This window comes from Anolis carolinensis, chromosome 3 (genome assembly GCF_035594765.1).
Source record: "Anolis carolinensis isolate JA03-04 chromosome 3, rAnoCar3.1.pri, whole genome shotgun sequence".
NCBI lineage: Eukaryota > Metazoa > Chordata > Lepidosauria > Squamata > Dactyloidae > Anolis > Anolis carolinensis.
Genome location: NC_085843.1, coordinates 43,871,434 through 43,892,871, shown reverse-complemented (window position 1 = coordinate 43,892,871; position 21,438 = coordinate 43,871,434). Strand labels below are relative to the sequence as shown.

At 38.8% G+C, this 21,438-nt stretch overlaps 1 protein-coding gene across 3 annotated transcripts in view; it reads left to right on the top strand.

Annotated features, from left to right (window-relative positions):
• impg2 (interphotoreceptor matrix proteoglycan 2) overlaps nucleotides 1–20,490 on the top strand; it is an 83,649-nt gene extending 63,159 nt beyond the window's left edge. For 2 of the 3 annotated variants that reach the window (XM_062974813.1, XM_062974814.1), the window contains 8 exons: nucleotides 859–2,204; nucleotides 3,424–3,643; nucleotides 4,691–4,901; nucleotides 5,335–5,523; nucleotides 9,028–9,226; nucleotides 9,458–9,537; nucleotides 10,951–11,019; nucleotides 17,604–20,490. In XM_062974813.1, coding sequence (XP_062830883.1) covers nucleotides 859–2,204; nucleotides 3,424–3,643; nucleotides 4,691–4,901; nucleotides 5,335–5,523; nucleotides 9,028–9,226; nucleotides 9,458–9,537; nucleotides 10,951–10,990 — 2,285 coding nt within the window. In that variant the 3' untranslated portion in view covers nucleotides 10,991–11,019; nucleotides 17,604–20,490. The remainder of the gene's footprint in view (nucleotides 1–858; nucleotides 2,205–3,423; nucleotides 3,644–4,690; nucleotides 4,902–5,334; nucleotides 5,524–9,027; nucleotides 9,227–9,457; nucleotides 9,538–10,950; nucleotides 11,020–17,603) is intronic. The other variant, XM_016992576.2, reaches the window with a different exon arrangement.
• The last annotated feature ends 948 nt before the right edge of the window (nucleotides 20,491–21,438 follow it).

The following is a 21,438-nucleotide window of genomic DNA, read 5'->3' as shown; positions in this document are numbered from 1 at the left end:
GGGATGGAGTTGAACAAGCTGCAATTTAATCCAAGAGGAATGAGAGTACCCTTGTTAGGTGAAATGTCTTATTTTGGTTTGGGTTTGCAGCCTGTTTCAGATGAGACTGTAATCCTTCTCCACACATTAGGCTTAAGATTGGGGGTGTTCTTTGGACTGACACTCCTGTTAGATGCTCAGTTGACAACACTGACAAAGGATGCCTTTAGTTGAACCATCAACAGGCATTCCTGATGTATAGGTCTTCCTTGAAATGAATTTGGATATTGCAGCAGATGTGAGATGTTCAGACCAAACTGAGTCTATTTTGTTTGATTAGCACTGGTAGTAAAGTCAAGATTCAAAGACAGTTGATATTTAAAGTTCAAGAAAGTTTGGGACTGAGATAATTTATGGACCACTTTCCTCCATATATTCACTCACATGTCTTTAAAATCTGAAGCTTGCTCTGAATCTTTCAGTGCTGCAAATCATGTTGAGCAGTCACCTGGGTAAGGTCTTTTCTTTGCTGTCACCCAACTTGTGGAATGCCTTACCGAGCGAGAATGGCATATTCTGAAGCTTTGATGTTTGGGGAAATAGGTTAAGACATGTCTAGATGAAAAGTCTGTTGGTTGTGTGTCGCCTTGCTTTACATTGTTAATGTTGCTCTTTTTATCACTATTATTTTAGGAATTATTCTTATGTTGCTTTTCTTGGCTTATTATATGTGTTGTCTTCTGTTATTGTTTGCTATCCTATTTTTATATCTTGTATGATTTTTTGCTTTGCAAGCTACCTTGAATCCAAAATTCTGGGGGTCTGAGGGCATAAAGTCTCATGAGATACATTTTAACTTTGCACTTGTTTATTTTTTAGGGTTTGAGGATGTTGATGAATCAGAAGGTTTGCTTTTGCCTTCAAGTCCTACCAGTCACATTGTGCCAAAAGAAATCTCACCCACAAGTGAGTCTGTGGTTCCTTTCACTCCTATGCCACCAATGGCCTCTGTATCAGCCATAGAGGCTAGCACTGCTGAAGTGTTACCTACAAGTTTTGTAGAAGAGGAAACTCTACAACCTTACATATATGTAGAGGAAGAAAATATTGATGATTATGGTTCTGGTTCAGGATTTGAACCACAAACAAACATATGGCCTTGGTATACACCTACATTGGAGACAGATGGGTCGGGTATGTATGACTATAAAGATTCAAATTTTATATTGGATTCTTCAAAAGACTATGTACCTGAGAACATAGTAGATGAAGTCATCTCTCAGTCACCTTTTGAAATAGAAGACATCTCAGTAGAAAATGTTCTTGCTACATCTACCGAGATGTATAGCATAGTGCAGTTGGAAGATTCCACTGAGGATCTACAAATAATAACAGAGCATTCACCAACAGATTCTCCTCCTGTAGCCATTACAATAATACAGCCAGACAGCAGCTCTCCAAGAATGGGACTTGAGAAACCAGAAATAATTTTAACAGCAAAACCTTCTGTGGAAAGTCCAGTAACTGACAATTTTATGACGGAACATCAGATGCCTGATTCAACAGCTCAAGAAGTTTCCGGCTCAATTGATTTGAAACATGTTGTTACTCCTCCTGTTTTTACTGAGGGTGCCACCAGTGAGCCTGCGGATGAATTTGCAACTTCAGTAATGTCAACTGGTTTTGAAATTTCAACTGTGGCTCCTTATTTAATAGAAGTAATAACTGGTTCTAAAGACTTCACTGAAGAGTACAGTACAACCCACATCACCAGTATTGCTAGCAGCTTTGACAGTGATGTACATTCACCCACAACTATAACTATAACAGAGTATTCTGTCCATGTACTCTCTGATGTGCCTACCACACAATCAACTGTGTTTCAGCCTACAGTTATCTCACCTAAAATGGATGAAGAGTTATTCACAGAAGTATTGGATGTTACAGAACAAGGCCGCATAGACACGACATATTACTCCCCAGAAATGAACCAAGAAGGAAGAAGTATGACAGACAGTCATTTGGAGTTGTCTACAAGTGCCCATTCTACAGAAATGGCCAGTGTAGCTGGGGCTACTCACGAAAATCTCAGCAATGTTACTGTCCCTGCACGTGCTTTAGTGGTATTCTTTAGCCTTCGAGTTACCAACATGATGTTTTCTGAGGACTTGTTTAATAAAAATTCCCCTGAATATAAAGCCCTGGAACAGAGATTCTTAGAACTGGTAAGAAATGTTTTACAATCCAGTTTCGTTTTGTTTATTCATGAGTTTGCCATTGGCTGTTGTAAGTATGAACATGTACCCTTTTGAGAGGCTAATTGAAAGTCATTCACTTTTGAGATGCATATAGTGCAGTAGTTAACTCTGGGCTTGTGCTGACATTTAAATTATTTGATTCAGAGATTCAGATTTCTCAAGAAAAGGAAACATTTCAAGAAATAACATGCATTACATTTGCATCTCTTTATGTCCAGATGAATTGCTTTGTCTGATGGATCACCTAAATGACTAAACAAAGCATAAGTTAAATGGTATGAAGATAATACTGTAGTTTTATGGTCAACTAGGCCAATTGGGGATAACATGTTACTTTAAAAATCTGGATTCAGATTAGTGACATCCGCTCCCAATGTGAAGCCAACATGCATTGCCAATAAAATGCAACTATTTTATTACTAATTGGTTTTTGAATGATAACTGTAAGTCTTAAAAAAGCACATGCACTTAGATAATATAAAACATATAAAGGAGAAAAGCTGAATTGTATTGAAGAAGCAAGTGCTATTGTGTTAAACAGGGTTATTATTATTACTGTATTATTATTATTATTATTATTATTATTATTATTTTATTGTGGAATACACACACACACAAATACAGTCTTTGATATTACACAGTCAAAATACAAGTATCTTTCCCCAGTCCCGCCACCTCTCCATTCCCACCCATGAACCCCCACCCTTGACCTCTCCTTATGTAATATGAAGGTACAGGAATACTATTGAATATTTATACCTCAGTATGATCAAGCATGTAATTATTTCCCTTGATTTCACCAGCTATTCTATTATCACTCAGAGTCCTATTAATCTTATACATAGCTGTCTGTCTGAGGCTCTCAAAAGTACTCATTTTATTTTCTTTATTATCCTGCATCCCATTTTACACTGTTTCCCTTCTTTCTTCCCCCCCCCCCCCAGAACAGTTTAGTAATCCTACTATACTTCTTATAGTTGTTCAATCATGAGGATAATCTTATTTAATTCCTTATATTTATCTTTCTCCTTTGTTCTGGAAATGAGACCTTTCCATTTTGCCTCCCAGGTGTTAAATAGGGTTTACTCCCAGGTAAAGATGCACCAAATTACAGCCTTAGACTATGTGTGTAGAAAAGGATGCATATTTCATTCTATTAATTCATTCATTCATTCCTGTATTGTAGCTTGTTCCTTATCTACAGTCCAATCTAACAGGCTTCCAGAATCTAGAAATCCTGAACTTCAGAAATGGTAGTATTGTAGTCAATAGCCGAATGAAGTTTGCAAGACCTGTTCCTCGCAATGTGACAAATGCTGTGTACCTGATTCTGGAAGATTTTTGCAACACTGCCTACCAGACCATGAACCTGGCTATTGATAAGTACTCTCTTGATGTAGAATCAGGTATGATTCATTCCTGCTTGCTTCAAGACACTGAGGACTTGTTCTGAATGAAATGGCAAACTCTTGTCTGGGCTGTACTACATATTTCAGACTAGTCTTAAGTAACTGAATGCTCTTAAAAACAAGCAAACAAAAAACTCCCTCCATATAGAAAATGTGATATTAAAGAGGCAACTTCCACATTAGTCTCATTTCTAGCATATGCTGGGCTTTAACATTTAATTCTGTGAGCTCTCGGCTTCAGATTGAAGGGAAAAAGCCCAGCACAGGGTTACTACCTCAGTGGGAATTAGGTACAAATGGGATATGAGGAGTGATCATGATAGTGCTTCTTGAATGTTCAAAGGGCTTCACACATACCATCTCAGTAATCCCTATAAGAAATCTGTGAGATCATAAATGAAGTTAAATTTGGCTTTGAGGCTTTCTGATCCACATTTTATTTGTTCATTTATTTATTTGTTTTATCTGAAGTATCTATACCTTTCTCTTCAGTCACAAAGGCTCTCAGGGCAATTTGCAAATTCTAAATTTGACAGGTCCCTAACTAGGTTTACAATCTAAAGAAGACATGACACACACTCAAAAGGAAATGTCAATGTGGGAGAGTATTAGGTCTAGCAGATACTGCTTCTTCTTTTCTCCCTCTGAGGCCAGGGCAGAGGCTATTGAGATGTAGTAAGGGCTTCAGTTCACCAATCTCTTAAATTTCTTCCATAAGAACATCATTGCTCTTTGTGAATAGACAGTGCTTTCCAAATTTCAAAACATGCTGTTCAATAAGTACAAATGAAAATTTCCTATACAGGTGCCATTCAGCATAGACCCAGAGGGTGTATACATTTGACTTGAGTAGCAATAGTATCATTCTTTCCAATCAGATTTTATAATAGCAAAAATGTTTTATATATTGGTTTTAATATTGTAGTTGTTTCATTAAAAATCCTTTGTTATATTTATGATAATTAAAATATAAGTTGAACATTTTTCAACATGTCTAATAAAGGTACTGTCCTATTTGCATTGCCTGTCTTTTGGCATTCTCAGGAGAACAAGCTGATCCTTGCAAATTCCAAGCATGCAATGAGTTCTCTGAATGCCTGGTGAACCAGTGGAGTGGAGAAGCTGAATGTGTTTGTTATCCTGGATATCTAAGCATTGAAGGATTGCCATGTAATAGCATTTGTGATCTGCAACCAGACTTTTGTCAAAATGATGGCAAATGTGACATAATTCCAGGGCAAGGGGCAATATGTAGGTGAGTAAACATTTGTTCAACTAATTTACAAAACCAGAAAAATCACATGGTTTGGTTGATCAATTTTACTCTAGTTTTGACATGTATGTTGAGATTAAAATATAAATTATATCCAATTTATTTGTCTTGCAATAGTATTTGGTTTGCCTTCTAATGACATTACTTTATCAATTTTACATAAAACTACATGCTAAAAATAAAATTTCATGACATCCATCAGTAGGAAATATATTGTAACTCAAGCCTGCCTGATAACGTCTCTTTCCTCTTTTCAAACAATTCAGATATAACCAGTAGAACAATGTCTGGTACTTTGCTTAGTTAATCTGTAGTGGTGAATACTAGCCGTTCCTATGCCCTTTATTATAAGAGGTTCACAATATAATAACATTGGTTTTTTTATCAATTCTCTAATGGTGTTCATGGAGAATAGATGCCGTGTAGGTGAAAATTGGTGGTACAGAGGAGAGCACTGTGAAGAGTATGTCTCAGAGCCACTTGTTGTGGGTATTGCAATTGCTTCAGTGGCTGGCTTCCTTCTTGTAGCATCTGCAGTCATTTTCTTCCTAGCAAGAACCCTTCGAGATCAGTACTCAAAGAGTGAAATTGAAGACTCCTTGGCGTAAGTATCAATCAGAAGTAATTTACTGTTTATACTCATGTATAAATCTAGTGGGCCTTCTTAATTGATAGTACAATTGGTCTTCTACATTAGTGGTTTTAACTTTTACGAATTTGTTGTCGAAGGCTTTCATGGCCGGGATCACAGGGTTGTTATATGTTTTCTGGGCTGTGTGGCCATGTTCTAGAAGTATTCTCCTCTGACGTTTTGCCCACATCTATGGCAGGCATCCTCAGAGGTTGTAAGGTATGGAGAAACTCAGCAAGGAAAGTTTTATATATATATATATATATATATATATATATATATATATATATATCTGTGGGAAGCCCAGATATGGCAGGCATCCTCACCCAGGACTTCCCACAGATATATATAAACCTTCCTTGCTGAGTTTCTCCATACCTCACAACCTCTGAGGATGCCTGCCATAGATGTGGGCGAAATGTCAGAAGAGAATACTTCTAGAACATGGCCATACAGCCTGGAAAACATACAACAACCCTGTTTTACGAATTTGATTATTCACAGATTTGTATAATACTAGCTGTGCCCGGCCACGCGTTGCTGGGGCGAAGTATGGTGGTATGGGAAATAAAGTATTGAGGAATTGGTGGTAGTTAAGGTCAAGGGTAAAGGTTTTCCCCAGACATTAAGTCCAGTCGTGTCTGACTCTGGAGGTTGGTGCTCATCTCCATTTCTAAGCCGAAGAGCCGGCGTTGTCCGTAGACTCCTCCAAGGTCATGTGGGATGACTACATGGAGTGGCGTTACCTTCCCGCCGGAGCAGTACCTATTGATGCACTCACATTTGCATGTTTTCGAACTTCTGGGTTGGCAGAAGCTGGGGCTAACAGTGGGGGCTCTCTCCGCTCCCCCAATTCAAACCTGTGGCCTTTCGGTCCAGAAGTTCAGCAGCTCAGCGCTTTAACACGCTGCGCCATCAGGGGATATTATTTCCTAAAGGTTGTGAATATACAATATTTCTGATTGGTTTTTTTTGTTTGTTGGAGGCAAGTATGAATGCTGCAATTAGGAAAAATGATTAGGATGTAATGGTCTTGCAGCTTTAAAGCCTGGCTGTTTCCTCCCTGAGTGAATTTTTTGTTGGGAGGTGTTAGCTGGCCCTGATTGTTTCCTGTCTGGAATTCCCTTGTTTTCAGAGTGGTGTTGTTTGCGATATTTTATGTGCTTCTACTGTCTGTGGCCCTGAGAAAACAGAGGATTTTCCAGACTTTGATGATGGAAATACTTTGTTGGGAGGTGTTAGCTGGCCCTGATTGTTTCCTGTCTGGAATTCCCTTGTTTTCAGAGTGGTGTTGTTTGCGATATTTTATGTGCTTCTACTGTCTGTGGCCCTGAGAAAACAGGATTTGCCAGACTTTGATGATGGGAATACTTTGTTGGGAGGTGTTAGCTGGCCCCGATTGTTTCTTGTGTGGAATTCCCCTGTTTATTTACTGTCCTGGTTTTAGAGATTATATTGTTCTGCATTATTCTATCCCAGTAATTATTTCATATTAAAGAAGAATCTCACTTATCCAACATTCGCTTATACAATGTTCTGGATTATCCAACGCAGTCTGCCTTTTCATAATCAATGTTTTTGTAGTCAGTTTTTTAAATTCATTGTGATATTTTAGTGGTAAATTTGTAAATACAGTACAGTAGAGTCTCACTTATCCAACATAAACGGGCCGGCAGAACGTTGGATAAGCGAATATGTTGGATAATGAGGAATTAAGGATAACCCTATTAAACATCAAATTAAGTTATGATTTTACAAATTAAGCACCAAAACATCATGTTAGACAACAAATTTGTCAGAAAAGTAGTTCAGTACACAGTAATGCTATATAGTAATTACTGTATTTATGAATTTAGCACCAAAATATCACGATATATTGAAAGCATTGACTACAAAAATGCGTTGGATAATCCAGAACGTTGGATAAGCGAGTGCTGGATAAGTGAGACTCTACTGTAAATACTACATAGCATTACTGCGCATGGAACTACTTTTTCTGTCAAATTTGTTGTATAATATGATGTTTTGGTGCTTAATTTGTATAACGATTACCTAATTTGATGTTTAATTGGCTTTTCCTGAATCCCTTATTATTATCCAACATATTCACTTATCCTGCCGGCCTGTTTACGTTGGATAAGTGAGACTCTACTGTATATTGATAATCTTAAATTATCTGCTTAGAACTGGATTATATGAGGCCCCTTCTTCACAGCTGTATAAAATGCACACTGAAGTGGATTATATGGTAGTGTGGAGTCAAGATAATCCAGTGCAAAGCAGATAATATAAGATTATAAATGGGTTATATAGCTGTGTGGAAGGGCCTTGAGTCTACACTGCCATATAATCCAGTGCAAATTAGATAATCTGTGGAAGAAGTCTAAGTGAGGCCTAAATCTGCCTGTCCCCTAACTGAAACCTGGCTGTCCCTTGGTTGCTAGGCAACCAAGTGGGCAGAGATTAGCCCTCTAAACTGGCAGCAATTGGATAAAAAAATTATTGCTCTCCCTCTAATTAGGACTTTATTTTTCTTTTCTTTTTGTTGTATCAACCTTGAGGCATGGATGATGGGTTGTGTTGTCAAATTTTGAGGTTGGGGGGCCTGTACTTTTGTTGTTTTGTGAATTGCCGTGATGCCATCACTCTTTTATATATATAGATATTTGTTCTAGGTTTGACACATTTTGTATAATCTGCCATTGTACCAAATGTTAGGAACTGATTGGGTTATAGCAAAAATGGCAGTCTTAGTATAAAGAGAGGGAATGGGAAATTACAGGGAAATAAAGGAAGCAATAATTGAGTGCACACAAGCAGTGATAGTATTGGGATGGAAAGATAAATCAAAGTGGAGAGTAAATAAATGATATGAGTATATGGTGGACCAAATGGAATTCGAAATTATGGATGTAAAATTAAATGATTCAAAAGGTAATGAAAATAGAATGCAAAAAGTTGAAGAAAAATGGAACCGGGTCAAGAATTATATTATGAATAAGTCTAGAGATCAGGCCATAAGAAATAGGATACAAATATTATACAGTATGTAAATCTAGAAGGATTGTCTCAAACAGGATTAATATCTAAAAGAAAATAATCCTCATGGTGGTGGTGGGAATTGTAAATGTTATGTATGTGTATGTCCTAAAATAATTTTTTTAAAAAATAATATATTTGTTCTATGAACTTCTGGATCCTCCAGTGTGACTTTATGATAAACTGCTGGAAGTTCACTATAGAGTCACACTGGAGGACCTTGAGATTCCTAAATAATAAAAGTGGGTTTTTTTATTCATGGGTTTTTCACTTTTGTGGGGTCCTGCATCTCTAACCCTAGCTAATGTGAAAAGCCTGCAGTATTTTCAAGTGGGCCTCAATATTTGAACATGTTTATAGAGAAATTATACTGTCAATTCGGTTTTGGAAAATATTTTATGAAGGAAGATAGACAATATTTGACATGTTCTTTGTTAGCCAAGGAGACAGCCTCTCATCAATTGAAAATGCAGTAAAATACAACCCAATGTATGAAAGTGATGCCACTGGACATAGCCATTACTATCGGAGATATCCCCAGCTTACTTCATACAGCTCAACAAGCAATGAAACATCTACTGAGTACAGCAGTGATGAGATTAGACATATTTATGAACACAGTGAGCTAACTAAAGAGGTGTGTACATCTATCTACTTGATTTGATTTCCCTTCAGTCCTTTCCTAGATTTTAGTTATAATAAAGCACACTTAAAAGTGCTGAAAAGAATACATTTAGAATTTGGATATTCTATATCATAATAAGCATAATGAATTATAATAAGCATAGTGCATCTTTAATATGTGTTTTTGCATTTCATTTAGATTTAAAAATTATTCTGTAATTATGTTTTTTCTTTTGTTCTGAAGGAGATTCAGGACAGGATACGAATTATAGAACTTTATGCAAAAGATCGGCAGTTTGCAGAGTTTGTAAGACAGCATCAGATGTGAGTTCTATCTTCACTGTCTTCCCTTTTAAAGAGCACATCTGGAGTTCATTTGATTTTATTAAAAATTAGTGTGAATAGCATTCTGTATTAAATTTCTGTAGATCTCCAGTGCTCAGCTAAATTATCATATTGTAGTAGGCAAGTACACTACAGTATAAGAGTAAGTACAAGGTTGATTCTACATGATGGGGATACAATACTATGAAAAAAGTAATAGGTATGAGTAGAAATTAAGCATCATATACTTTCTTCATTATTACAGTAGAATTTATTTATTTTTCTTCATTATTTTCATTTCTTACAAGACTTGCAGTGTATACTGTGACTTTAATTTCAGCATGGCTATAGATTGATTCTTTGGCAATGTTAATTATAGTACACAGGACATATTATTAAATATATAGTTATGCGTTGACAATGACACATCAGTATTCCCTCTCACCTTAATTCCCAACACAGTATTCCTCTACATTATGTGTCATAAATTTTATCCAGATTTTCTTAACATTATTTTAAAAATAATAAAACTGAGCTGAGCCTGGATATTTTTTTGATACTGACATAAAACCTCCCTGTTTGGGAAGCCATTCAACAAAAGACATGGTATAATTTTGACACTTACTATGAACCTTTAGTATTAGCTGATTATGGACAATTATACAGTTATGAGTTCAAACTATTCTTACCTTACCTGAACATAAAGGAAAATAGTTACATATTCAAAAGGTGGTACAGTAGAGTCTCGCTTATCCAACATAAACGGGCCAGCAGAACGTCGAATAAATGAAACTGTTGGATAATACGGAGGCTTCTGGGAGTTGAAGTCCATATCTCTATCCTGGCAGAGATAAGTGATGAGTGATTTCTTCTTCTGTTTGGTTTTCGAGACACAAGAAGAGAACTCACTCACCACTGATGGAAAAAAAGCAACAAACAAGGAATTCTAATTAAAAGGTAGATAGTACACTTATTCAAATCTTCAAGACAACTTTTTCATTCTTTTTTTCTCTTCCCATATTTCCTATAAACCCCAGCGTAGCCACAGCCCCTCCTTCCAACTCGAACTGAACCATTACTGCGTGTGGGGGAGGACAGGCAGAACCATTATGCTCTGGCTTCTCCTTAGAAGTATGCACAATGTACTGGCCAAAATGGGGAAGAAAGAAAGAAATTAAAAACATGGCTTCTGAAGGGGAAAGGGGGCGCGCGGTGGCACTGGATAAGAGCATCGGATAAGACAGAAAGTCGGATAAGTAAAGGTTGGATAAGCGAGACTCTACTGTAGAAATGTTATTAAATGTTATTAAGAATCTCAAAGTTAAAAACAAAGAATTCTTAGAAAACAACTGAGGCATTTCAGTTTCTCTGTTTAAGACTAGCGAATATTCAATAGTTTTTCCTTTAAAATAGGAGTTTGAAAGCTGTCAGAAACCCAAATCCTACAAGTTAGTCCTTCTTGAACTCTACAAATCCAACAAGGTAATACATGAAGAATGCATAGTCATTTATAAAACACCATGTCTGTTATTGTGGTTGCTAAACAATCTTGTTAACATTAAAATAGGGGGAAGAATTGTATCACTCATCAGATATGGCTGGATTGCCACTTCTGGTAACTTGTGTGTGTGTGTGTAAGATTCCTACTCCTTTGTAAAAGGGTTGCAGTCTCATTGCAGTCTTACTTGAAGCAAACTATTAGGTGGTTCTTGTGTTCAATAATGGGGTGGGCAGCCTGAAAGAGCAGGTGTACAGTTAATTGAATTAGAGCCAATAAATTGAGGCTGGATCCCATCAAAAGGAAAGCCTATTAGGTAGTTGGTTCTTGTGTTCAAGAACCAGATGTGCAGCCTGTGCCAGATGGGATTGCACTCAGTATGAAAGAGCAGGGACACAACAATGTACCTCTTAATCTAACATTGTTGCTTGAGATTCAGATTCCTCTCAAGGAGCAAATAAGACAAAGTCATTTTCTACCAGCTTTGGCTCATTGGACAATCACCACTTTTCCTGGAGAGGAATAGCATGGTCCCACTACATTACTGGAGGGATTTATATATGGAGCTGCACTTCAAGATGATATAAATGTTTAACCAAATGCAGAATGTAATAGACAGAATTATGATCAATGTAGCCAGGTGGGATTATATTCCCATCAGTTCTGAAAGAGCTGCACTGGCTGCCTATTTACTTCTGAACTTAGTTGAAGGTGTTTGATGCTCAATCCCTAAACATTATAAAGATAAAATATCTGCATGCACCCTTTCCTTGTATCAGCCTGCCTTTTCCCAATTATCCTAGGTACATTATGTTACAACAAAACATCACACCCTTCTCAGTTGTGGAACTCCAAGTAAGGAGGCCCAAACCCTCAGACAAATGCATCTGGCACCAATGCTGCAATTGTTCTCAAAACCTTTTTATTTTGGCAAGCAGTTTTAATTGGCTGCTTTTTTGTTCTTAGTGCTTTTCTTTGTTCTGATGAAATGTTTTGTAAGATTTATGGTTTTAATTTGCTGCCATAGTATTCAGAAGGGTGAAGGACAGTTTTAAAATCGAAAATTATACAAGCATCATTCTTATATTTAAATACGGATCTGCATAGCTGTTCTTTTTCTGTATTTCAGTTCAGTGGGTGGCAACCTCTTAGTCAATTATGATGTTATAGATAAGATGTACAACCTTGGTATTCACATTTATGATCATTGGACAATTGCTCTGATCACAAATGCCCCCTTCTCCAAATCTATATTAAAATCCAAACATCAACACCAAGGTGCAGAGTTGAAGGATGTCCTGTAACCCCCTCCCACCATGCAGTCAGTAAATGTCCTAAGTTCTCAAACTGTGTTCCTCCTGGTGTTTTGGACTTCAGCTCCCAGAAATCCCAGCTAGCTTGCCAAATGTTAGGAATTGTGGGAACTAAAGTCCAAAACATCTGGAGGAACACAATTTGAGAAACTCTGTCCTAGGTGGTTAGAATAAGAGAGCTATTGTGTAATTAATTCAGTCTAGGTCAACCACAGGGGATCCAGCAGGATAAAAGGAGAAGCAACAGACTAGCCAGTCTAGAAGTTGTTCAGCAAGTCAGTAATCCAGATAAACAAAGCCAACAAGTAAAACAACTGTAAATCTTAGCCAATCTAAGGTCAGGAAGAACACGAACTTTGAAGAGTTTTGCTAGTTGCCAAGAAAGACAGTTGAAAGCAACAAATATGCCAGAGTGGCTGAGAGATTTATAGCAAGCTGGTTCAAGATATCAAGAGCCTAATTAGATCAGTTTCATTTACTTAATGACTGCTGGGAGAGACAAAATCTCTCCTTATTTCTTCATCACTTCATAAATGATGACAATAGAACTTCGTCACCTTCAGCCTCCTGCTAGGGAGCAAGGATACCCTCTGCCTCAACCGCTGACTCTTCAGACTCAGTGAGACAATAAATATCAGGAGCTGTAGATTCCCGACAGCCAACTCCCTCCTCTCTGTCTGAGTTATCTGAATCCAGAGGGTGGGTTATGATGCAGTGAGCCGCAGTGTGACAAGGAGTTGGGATGATTCACATGCCTCCATTTTACTAGTAATCAGCCCCTGAAGATATTTTTTAATGTTAGGGCTTCATAGCCCTGAAGCCATGCTGTTTAATATGTTTAAAAAACATGGTCTCTTGTAGGACTTAAAAGATTTAACATTTATTATGCATAAGGCATGATTATGTAAGCATATAATGAATTGGATGTTAATGTCCATGAATGGAAATGTCAGTAGTAAATTTGTTAGTCTTCAATGCTATGAAAAAACCCCTGGCTATCGTAGCATTTAGGCTGAGTTAGAAATTATATTAAAGATGGGAACTCTTTCTTCAACAACTGAGTAGCCCTGCTGAATAGTAGCATGATTGAGATTGCTTTTACATCAGGCAGATTTCTACAGCAAATATCAGCATTGGAACCTCCCTGGACTCAGCACCTACTTGCTGAATCGGAGACCAGTGTCTAGACCAGCGGTCCCCAAACTAAGGTCTGTGGGCTGTTAATTTGCATGGCCACAACCTAACCTTTAGACATAGGGTTGCCCTAAATCTGAATCGACTTGAAGGCACACGACAACAACAATCCTAATTAACTTGACTATCTCATCAGCCAAACGCAGGCTCACACTTCTCATTGTAATACTGGCAAGTTTATGTTGGTTAAAAATGTTCTTCATTTTAAATATTGTATTGTTCTTTCATGGTTTTTTGCACCACAAATGAAATATGTGCACTGTGCATAGAAATTTGTTCTTTTTTTTCAAACTATAGTCCAGTCTGGTCCCATCCCATCCCACAATTTGAGGGACCGTGAACTGGCCTTTTGCTTAAAAGGTTTGAGAACTCCTGTTCTCAACAGTCCAGGCTGTTCTCATGCTGGCCCATCTGCTGCCACTCCTTGCCAGCAGTGGCACTCACTTAGGAATGTCTATTTCGCACCTATTGTGTCTGCTGATGCCATAACAAGGCACTTGTGCAACTAGCAAGGGGGGGGGGTAGATTGACTGTCAAAGACAGAACGCCACAAGATAAAAGATAACAAAGTTTTTTGGAGTTACAGAACCAAAAATGCCCGTAAAAGACAAGGGCTAGGCAAACACTGGCCTTAAAAGTAAAAAGAGACAAGAAAAACGTTCAAAAGATAAACCGGATTAAACCGGAGTTTAATCCGAGTTAAATCAAAACAGCTTGCTTCAGCCTGGGAATAAACAAACAGAAGCTGGTGAACAAAAAGTTCAAAGGAATGCAACTAATTGGCAGCAGATGCTTCTCTGCTGCCAAGAGCTATGTTTGAGTAACTTAGAGGTTACTCCTCCACACAGCAGGCAATTTCCCAATACAAACACAGCAGACGAGGGCAGAAGCAGTCAGCGAAGTCCCAATCCGTTCCGAAGGTCGTAAGGCAGATGCAGACGTTTGTAGTTCACCAGTTCCAACGATAGACACAGGTAGGAGAATCCGAGGCCATAGTCAGTCAGTCTGTAAGTCCAGAGCAAGCAGATGGCGTCCGTCAAGAAGACGACGGAAGGTCAAAGCTATTAAGATTAAGCAGAGGTTGCACAACAAAACCCCACGCAATTCCTCCCGCCGTCTGAGCCCAATGTCCAGGATAACTTACGTAGTCAGCAAACAAAACACACCTGTCTTCAGGAAAACTTCCCACACAGATCCCAAGCGTTCGTCCAGATTACCTTGCCCAACGCAATTTGCTATTGCTCCCAAACCCCATTTTATGCCAGTTACAAGTCCTCATCGCTATCAGCTGTTCTCCTTAGCCCGGGCGTTTCCTCATCACTTTCCTCATCAGAACTGGAACACCTTTGACTACGCCCCACAGCATCCCCAGCTGTGGATCCCGTCCCATCCCTCCAGCTTGTCCACGGGTCTAATCCTGAAGGTCCCCAATCGCCTTCCATACTATCATTGCCAGTGGCACCCAAATCCTCCCTTACACGAGTCCATTCCATGTCATCCTCTTCCGAACTAACCATCTCTTCCTCCATTCTCTCAGTAAACCCCTCAAAAGAATCCTCGTCAGATGGTTCTGCAAAGATATCTCGCAGCCGCTTCCTTTCTCGCTCCTCGAGAGTATCTGACTCTCGAGGAGTCTTACGCCCACGTCTCCCAGTAGTAGAGCCATGAGGCTCAACCATAACACTATCCCCTCTCACAAAGGCCTCCTCCTCCGAAGGCGGAGAGACGGCAGTGATGTCCTCAGCTACAGCACCACGACGACTGGAGGTATCTAACTTTAACAGAGAACGATGGAAAACTGGATGGATTTTAAAAGTAGAAGGTAAACGCAAACGAAATGCTACGGAAGAAATCTTTTTAACAATAGGAAAGGGTCCCAAATACCGTGGCGCAAACTTTCCCCCAGCCTGTTTAATGTACTTAGAAGATAACCACACTAAATCCCCTTCTTCCAACTCTTCCCCTGCCTGCCTATGACGGTCGGCCTGAGTCTTTTGCGTTGCCTTGGCTTCCAATAGTAAACGACGGGTAACATCATGCAACGCAGCCATTTCAGAGGAACGGTACACCGGGTCAGAGGAAACCACATTGGTTGACGGCGCCACACCTCCCCGCGGGTGAAAACCATAAGTCAGTTCAAATGGAGTATGCTGACTAGACGTTTGCACAGCGTTGTTGTAGGCGAACTCAGCCACCGGTAGCCATTTTACCCAAGCAGTGGGTTGATCTAAACAAAAACAACGTAAATATTGCTCCAACAACCCATTAACCCTTTCCGATTGACCATCCGTTTGTGAATGAAACGCTGAGGAGACGTTCAATTTAGTACCTAAACACTCATGGAAGTGTCTCCAAAAGCGTGACACAAATTGTGGAGCCCTATCAGAAATAATCACCTCAGGAGCTCCGTGCAAACGATAAATGTGTTTGGTAAACAATAAAGCCAATGTAGGGGCCGCCGGAATGGTCGAACAAGGAATAAAATGAGCCAGTTTAGAAAATAAATCCACCACCACCCAAATACATGTGTAACCCCCAGACTTGAAATGAAATCCATGGAAATAATTTGCCATGGTCTCTCGGGAACAGGCAAAGACGACAACAACCCTCTAGGGCACCCAACAGGCGTCTTACTCTGCTGGCAAACAGCGCAGCTATCACAAAAGCGAAGAATGTCTTGCCGCATCTTTGGCCACCAGTAGTTCCTGGTGATGAGCTGCACGGTCTTAAATCTGCCAAAATGCCCAGCCATGGGTTCGTCATGGTGGGCTCTAATAACCTCCAACCTGAGTGCCCCCACCGGTACATAGACCTGTCCCCTGCGTACCAATACTCCATTCTGATCTTGCAAATGAGGCAGTATTGTACGATTCCCTGCTGACAACAGCATGAGTTGCTCTTGAGTCCAAACATCTTCTTTCTGAGCCTCTATGATTTGATCATGTAACCCGATCTCATTTTCCACAACACATAAAGAGGCAGTAGGCAAAATGGTCTGGCACACTACCTGCTCATTAGTCTTAAACTCAGGCTTGCGGGACAATGCATCGGCCCGCAAGTTTGCCTTCCCTTCCACGAATTGAACTTTGAAATTAAACCTGGAGAAAAACAAAGCCCATCGGATTTGACGTTGGTTTAACTTCTTGGCCGTTTGCAAATGTTCCAGATTCTTGTGATCAGACCTGACCACGATTTGGTGCTGCGCCCCCTCTAGCCAGTGCCGCCACACCTCAAACGCCACCTTGATCGCCAATAATTCTTTCTCCCATATGGTATAGTTTTGCTCAAATGGTGTTAGTTGCAGAGAGTAAAATCCACAGGGACGCAAAGTCCATTCCATGTCATCCTCTTCCGAACTAACCATCTCTTCCTCCATTCTCTCAGTAAACCCCTCAAAAGAATCCTCGTCAGATGGTTCTGCAAAGATATCTCGCAGCCGCTTCCTTTCTCGCTCCTCGAGAGTATCTGACTCTTGAGGAGTCTTACGCCCACGTCTCCCAGTAGTAGAGCCATGAGGCTCAACCATAACATTGACTCCCTCCTTCTTGTTAGTTGCACAGATGCCCTATTATGACATCAACAGACATGTCTACAACAGCCAGACACTTGCAGCAAACTCCATGATCTTTGGGAAGTAGAAGTGGTGACATGGGGATGAGCCATCCCCTTCCCACACACTGATCAGTACAGGAAAAGGATGATGGTGGTGGTGGTGGACAGTGCATCAGACTGAAACAGACCAAATCCAGTTTTTACAGAATGCCTTAAAGTTCCATAACATGGGTTAAAGCCAGAAAACACAGAATACTTACCGGAGATTGCCAAAAATAGCAACTACTGGATTGGACATGAATCCTGATTTTTCCATCAATGTAGCCAATCCCTGAGATTAGTCAGGAGAGGATAGCTTCAACTGAGGTTTAGTTTTTAGCACTTAGAAATTGTGACTATGCTTGCTTTTAAAAATAATATGGGCAATAAGGGCTCTAGAAGAATCTATTTCTGTCTGAGTTTCATCTGTTGACAATCAATTAATCCCTGGTGTCTTTATTTATCTTTAGGAAGGTGCTTTAAAAACTGGATCCAGTAGAAAGATTGCAGGAGACCATGATGGACAGTATTACTACAAGGAGGATATGCTGATCTTGCTGCAAAGTTAGAGTATTTTCTGTGCAGTGTGTGGATCTTAATTGCTCGTGAATGGATTCTCCTTTCCTCTGAATGGATAACTATGGAAAGCTATGTAACATTGAACTTTATGAATGCAATTGAACATTGTGAAAGACAACCAGGAGCTCCAAAGATCATTAAAGTCAGTTTCACATACTTGTCACAAAGGACAATTTTTTAAAACAATTAAATAAAAACGGAATGTTCCACAGTTATTTTGTTCTTTTCCTGTGGAGAGAGTTTTCATTCTTCTTTTTTATATATAAATAAAATTTAAAAATATGGATTGATATCCGATGATCCCTACTTTGGATGGCCTTTTTGCTGTTGGTAGGGATATCAATGCTGGATTGCATGTGACAAGTTTAGATACTTGTTTTCTGTGCAAGCAATCTTTGAGGAAATGATTTGGTCCATTAGTAAGTAAAAATAAACCCAGATGTTAAGTTATTTAGTTGTCTTGTGCGTAACGTAGACTTAACTTCTCTTGCCAATAAAATAAAATAAGATAAATTTTCCAAAATAAAATATTTTCCAAGGAACATGTTAAGGTTGGAATTAACCGTACTTCCTTCTGACTGCATGTGTATAGAATTCCACTGTAGAAAGGGAATTTCTTATTGCTATGATCCTTACACTTTTGTAGCTTTCCTACTGTTGCCTTTCATTTTATACCTAAGTTCGAGAAATTGGATCAAACCATTTAGGACATTATCCTCTCCACCAGAAAAAATAGCAGAATGACAGGCTATTAGTTTTGTACATATATCACAGATGCCTGGAGGCAAGGACAGCAGAATATCCTGGAATTAATTAAAAGCTTTTCTCTCTAAACTAACAAGAGTTTAACTTGTTGGATGTTGAATTAAAGACATGAGAGTTAAAAATTAGATATTAACTTAGTGTATGTATTGTATATTTCTATTTTCCCCCAGTTACTGGCTCTTTTCAGAATAGTTTAGTATATGTCATAGCCAGATATTATTCAACTTCTTAATTCTTTAGGACTGCTATGAAGGTTTCCCCTCAAGCTTTGTGTATGTTCTGTCCTTCTTGAGTGAAATGGTTTTGAAACGAATGCAAAAACTTATTACTTTTCTCAGCAAAGTACATACTAATTTTTCTGGATAGAAAAAAATATATATATTATGGACTTGTGACAGAGAACCATGTAGTTTTATTATATGCAACAAATAGAGAACCCAGCGGATATAATAGGTGAAGCATGTACTTACGTGAACTCACATAGACTTTTTGTTTGGTAAATCACTTCTGTAAAGTAGCTGGCATTACAATATGATGCCATGTGGCATGGAAGGGTAAGGAAAAGTAATTCTGCTAAAGATAAAAGTGGCTCAAATCCAGCACAGTTACTCTTTAAAAAAAATAGTACTGTAGATATGCTCCTTGTTCAGGAATCAAGGCACATTCAAAGCTTTTACTCAAACCAATGTGGGTGGTTCCCTCCCCACACTTGAAATAGCTTCTGTTTTGTGATTATTGTTCTGTTACTCCATCCCACAGCCTTAAAATTATGATGTTTGCAAGTCTGGGCTTCCCAAAGCCATTACAATGCATTTGAACAATTGAGGAATTCCTCAAAACTTATTGAGCAACAAATGGAAGGAAGACTACTCCAATGTCCTTTAGGAATTTGCAGCTAGAGGTACGTCCTAGGACAGCATTCCCCAACTAGTACCACTTAAAATAAGTTGGATTACAGCACTTATCAACCTTTGCCCACACCACCAATGGTTTTGATACCAGGAATGGCAGGTGCTTTAATTCAGCACATCTGGACATCACTTGGGGAACTCTGTCCTAAGATATGGTTCTGAAATGTATTAATGGTAATAATGGTGCATGAGAAATTACTCATATCTTCATGTTTCTTGCTTGCCTTTGTACTCTACCAAAAATCTGCCATTTAGGACTGGTCTGCACTGTTGCTTTACAGCACACAAATCTTCAATTGGGGTGAATTAGAAGTGCCTTTCCCCTGCACAACTGGACTTCAGGCACTGAGCAATCTTATCTTTAAAATCACTCCAATTTAAAGAGTCCCCCCCCCAAAGTACCACATCAGTATTTGGCTCAGCAAAACACAACAGTAAAGGTTCTCATAGTAGGGTGAAAATGAAAGTACTCTTTCATTTAATTCGCTCCTCAATATTGCTTGTCCACAATGTCTACAACATGCTATTGTTATGTAGCTGGTATGTTTATAATTCTTGTAATTTATTTATTGTTCTCCCTCCCATAGGGTCCCCTATGTCTCTCACACACATACATATGCATTCTAGCCCTTGTATCTCAAAGCGCATCTCAGTTATCCTAGTACAATCTAGCAAAAAGAGAAAGGAAAAGAGATAATTCACAGAAAAACAGAACCTACTAAATGTTCTGATAGCAGTACAAACTAAAGCTGCATAACATGTAAGCTGGTATAATTTGCAGTGCAGACACAGCTTCAGATATACCAATAGTTGTAGAGATTGACCTTAATCATGATAGCAGATTTAAAACCTGCAAACAGAGATGGATTTAAAGTAATGTATCAAATAGTGTGGGAGATATTTTGTAGTATAGCTCAAATCCCCATATTGTGTCCTATGCATTTTTCTCAACAATAGTTTCTGATTGCCTGAATGCTAGCCTTGAACAGGTTCCAGTCAGACCAAAATTACTATTTCTATGTGTATAAAGGAAATATTTTTTTCGTAATATGTATAATATCTGCTTATTTTCACTGCAATAAAACTTTTTTTGTTTCAAGAATGTATGAGATTATTATTGAACACCTATTAGCATTGTTGCCTGTATATAATTGTTGAAGAATTGACTGATAATTTTTTTCATTTTTGACCAGTTGTAGCCTCCTGTGGAATTCAAGGGCAGTGGATTACACTGGAGTTCTCTTTTGTCTAAGAAGTCTCCAAAATTGCTAGAGCCTATTTTGGCATATCTATAGTATTTGGTGATTTCAGACATTGGTGATTTCAGCGTGCAGCAAGGCCTAGATCAGTGGTTCTCAACCTATGGGTCCCCAGGTGTTTTGGCCTACAACTCCCAGAAATCCCAGCCAATTTACCAGCTGTTAGGATTTCTGGGAGTTGAAGGCCAAGACATCTGGGGACCCACAGATTGAGAACCACTGTGTTAGTCTGTTGCAGTAGAAATGACAGTTATGTTTGCTCTTAATATATGTGTTGACTTCTCAGGTGTCACAAAGCTACTTTGATTTTGCATCATCTTGATGCATAATTAATCCCAGATGTCAAAAACAATATTGTAAAATGCATTCAGGTGTGTGAAGAGTCTGGGCCTCCTGCTTTGCAACTTTCATGATAGAAACCAGAACTTCTAGTGATTCCCATGTCAGTAGGGAATTTTAATAGGAACTTTAAAGGAACAATCCAAAGTTGTGGACATATCAGGCTCAGCATCTTGGATAGTTGTTTTTTTCAGGCTGAAATGAAATGCTGGAATTGACTGGTTCTTTAAAGACAGGAAGCTGCCAGCTATTACTGCTAGCTATGGGGGAAATTTCCTGCACTGGGAAAATAGAAAGTGTAGCTGATGCTATTCAGATTCTAGGAGTTATGGACCTTGACCATTCTCACCTAAACATGCTACCTAAATTGTGTAATGTCAGTCCTACATCAATTAGACCAATTGAAATCACTCAGAATTAAATACATTGAACTAATTGCATCTATTGCAGTC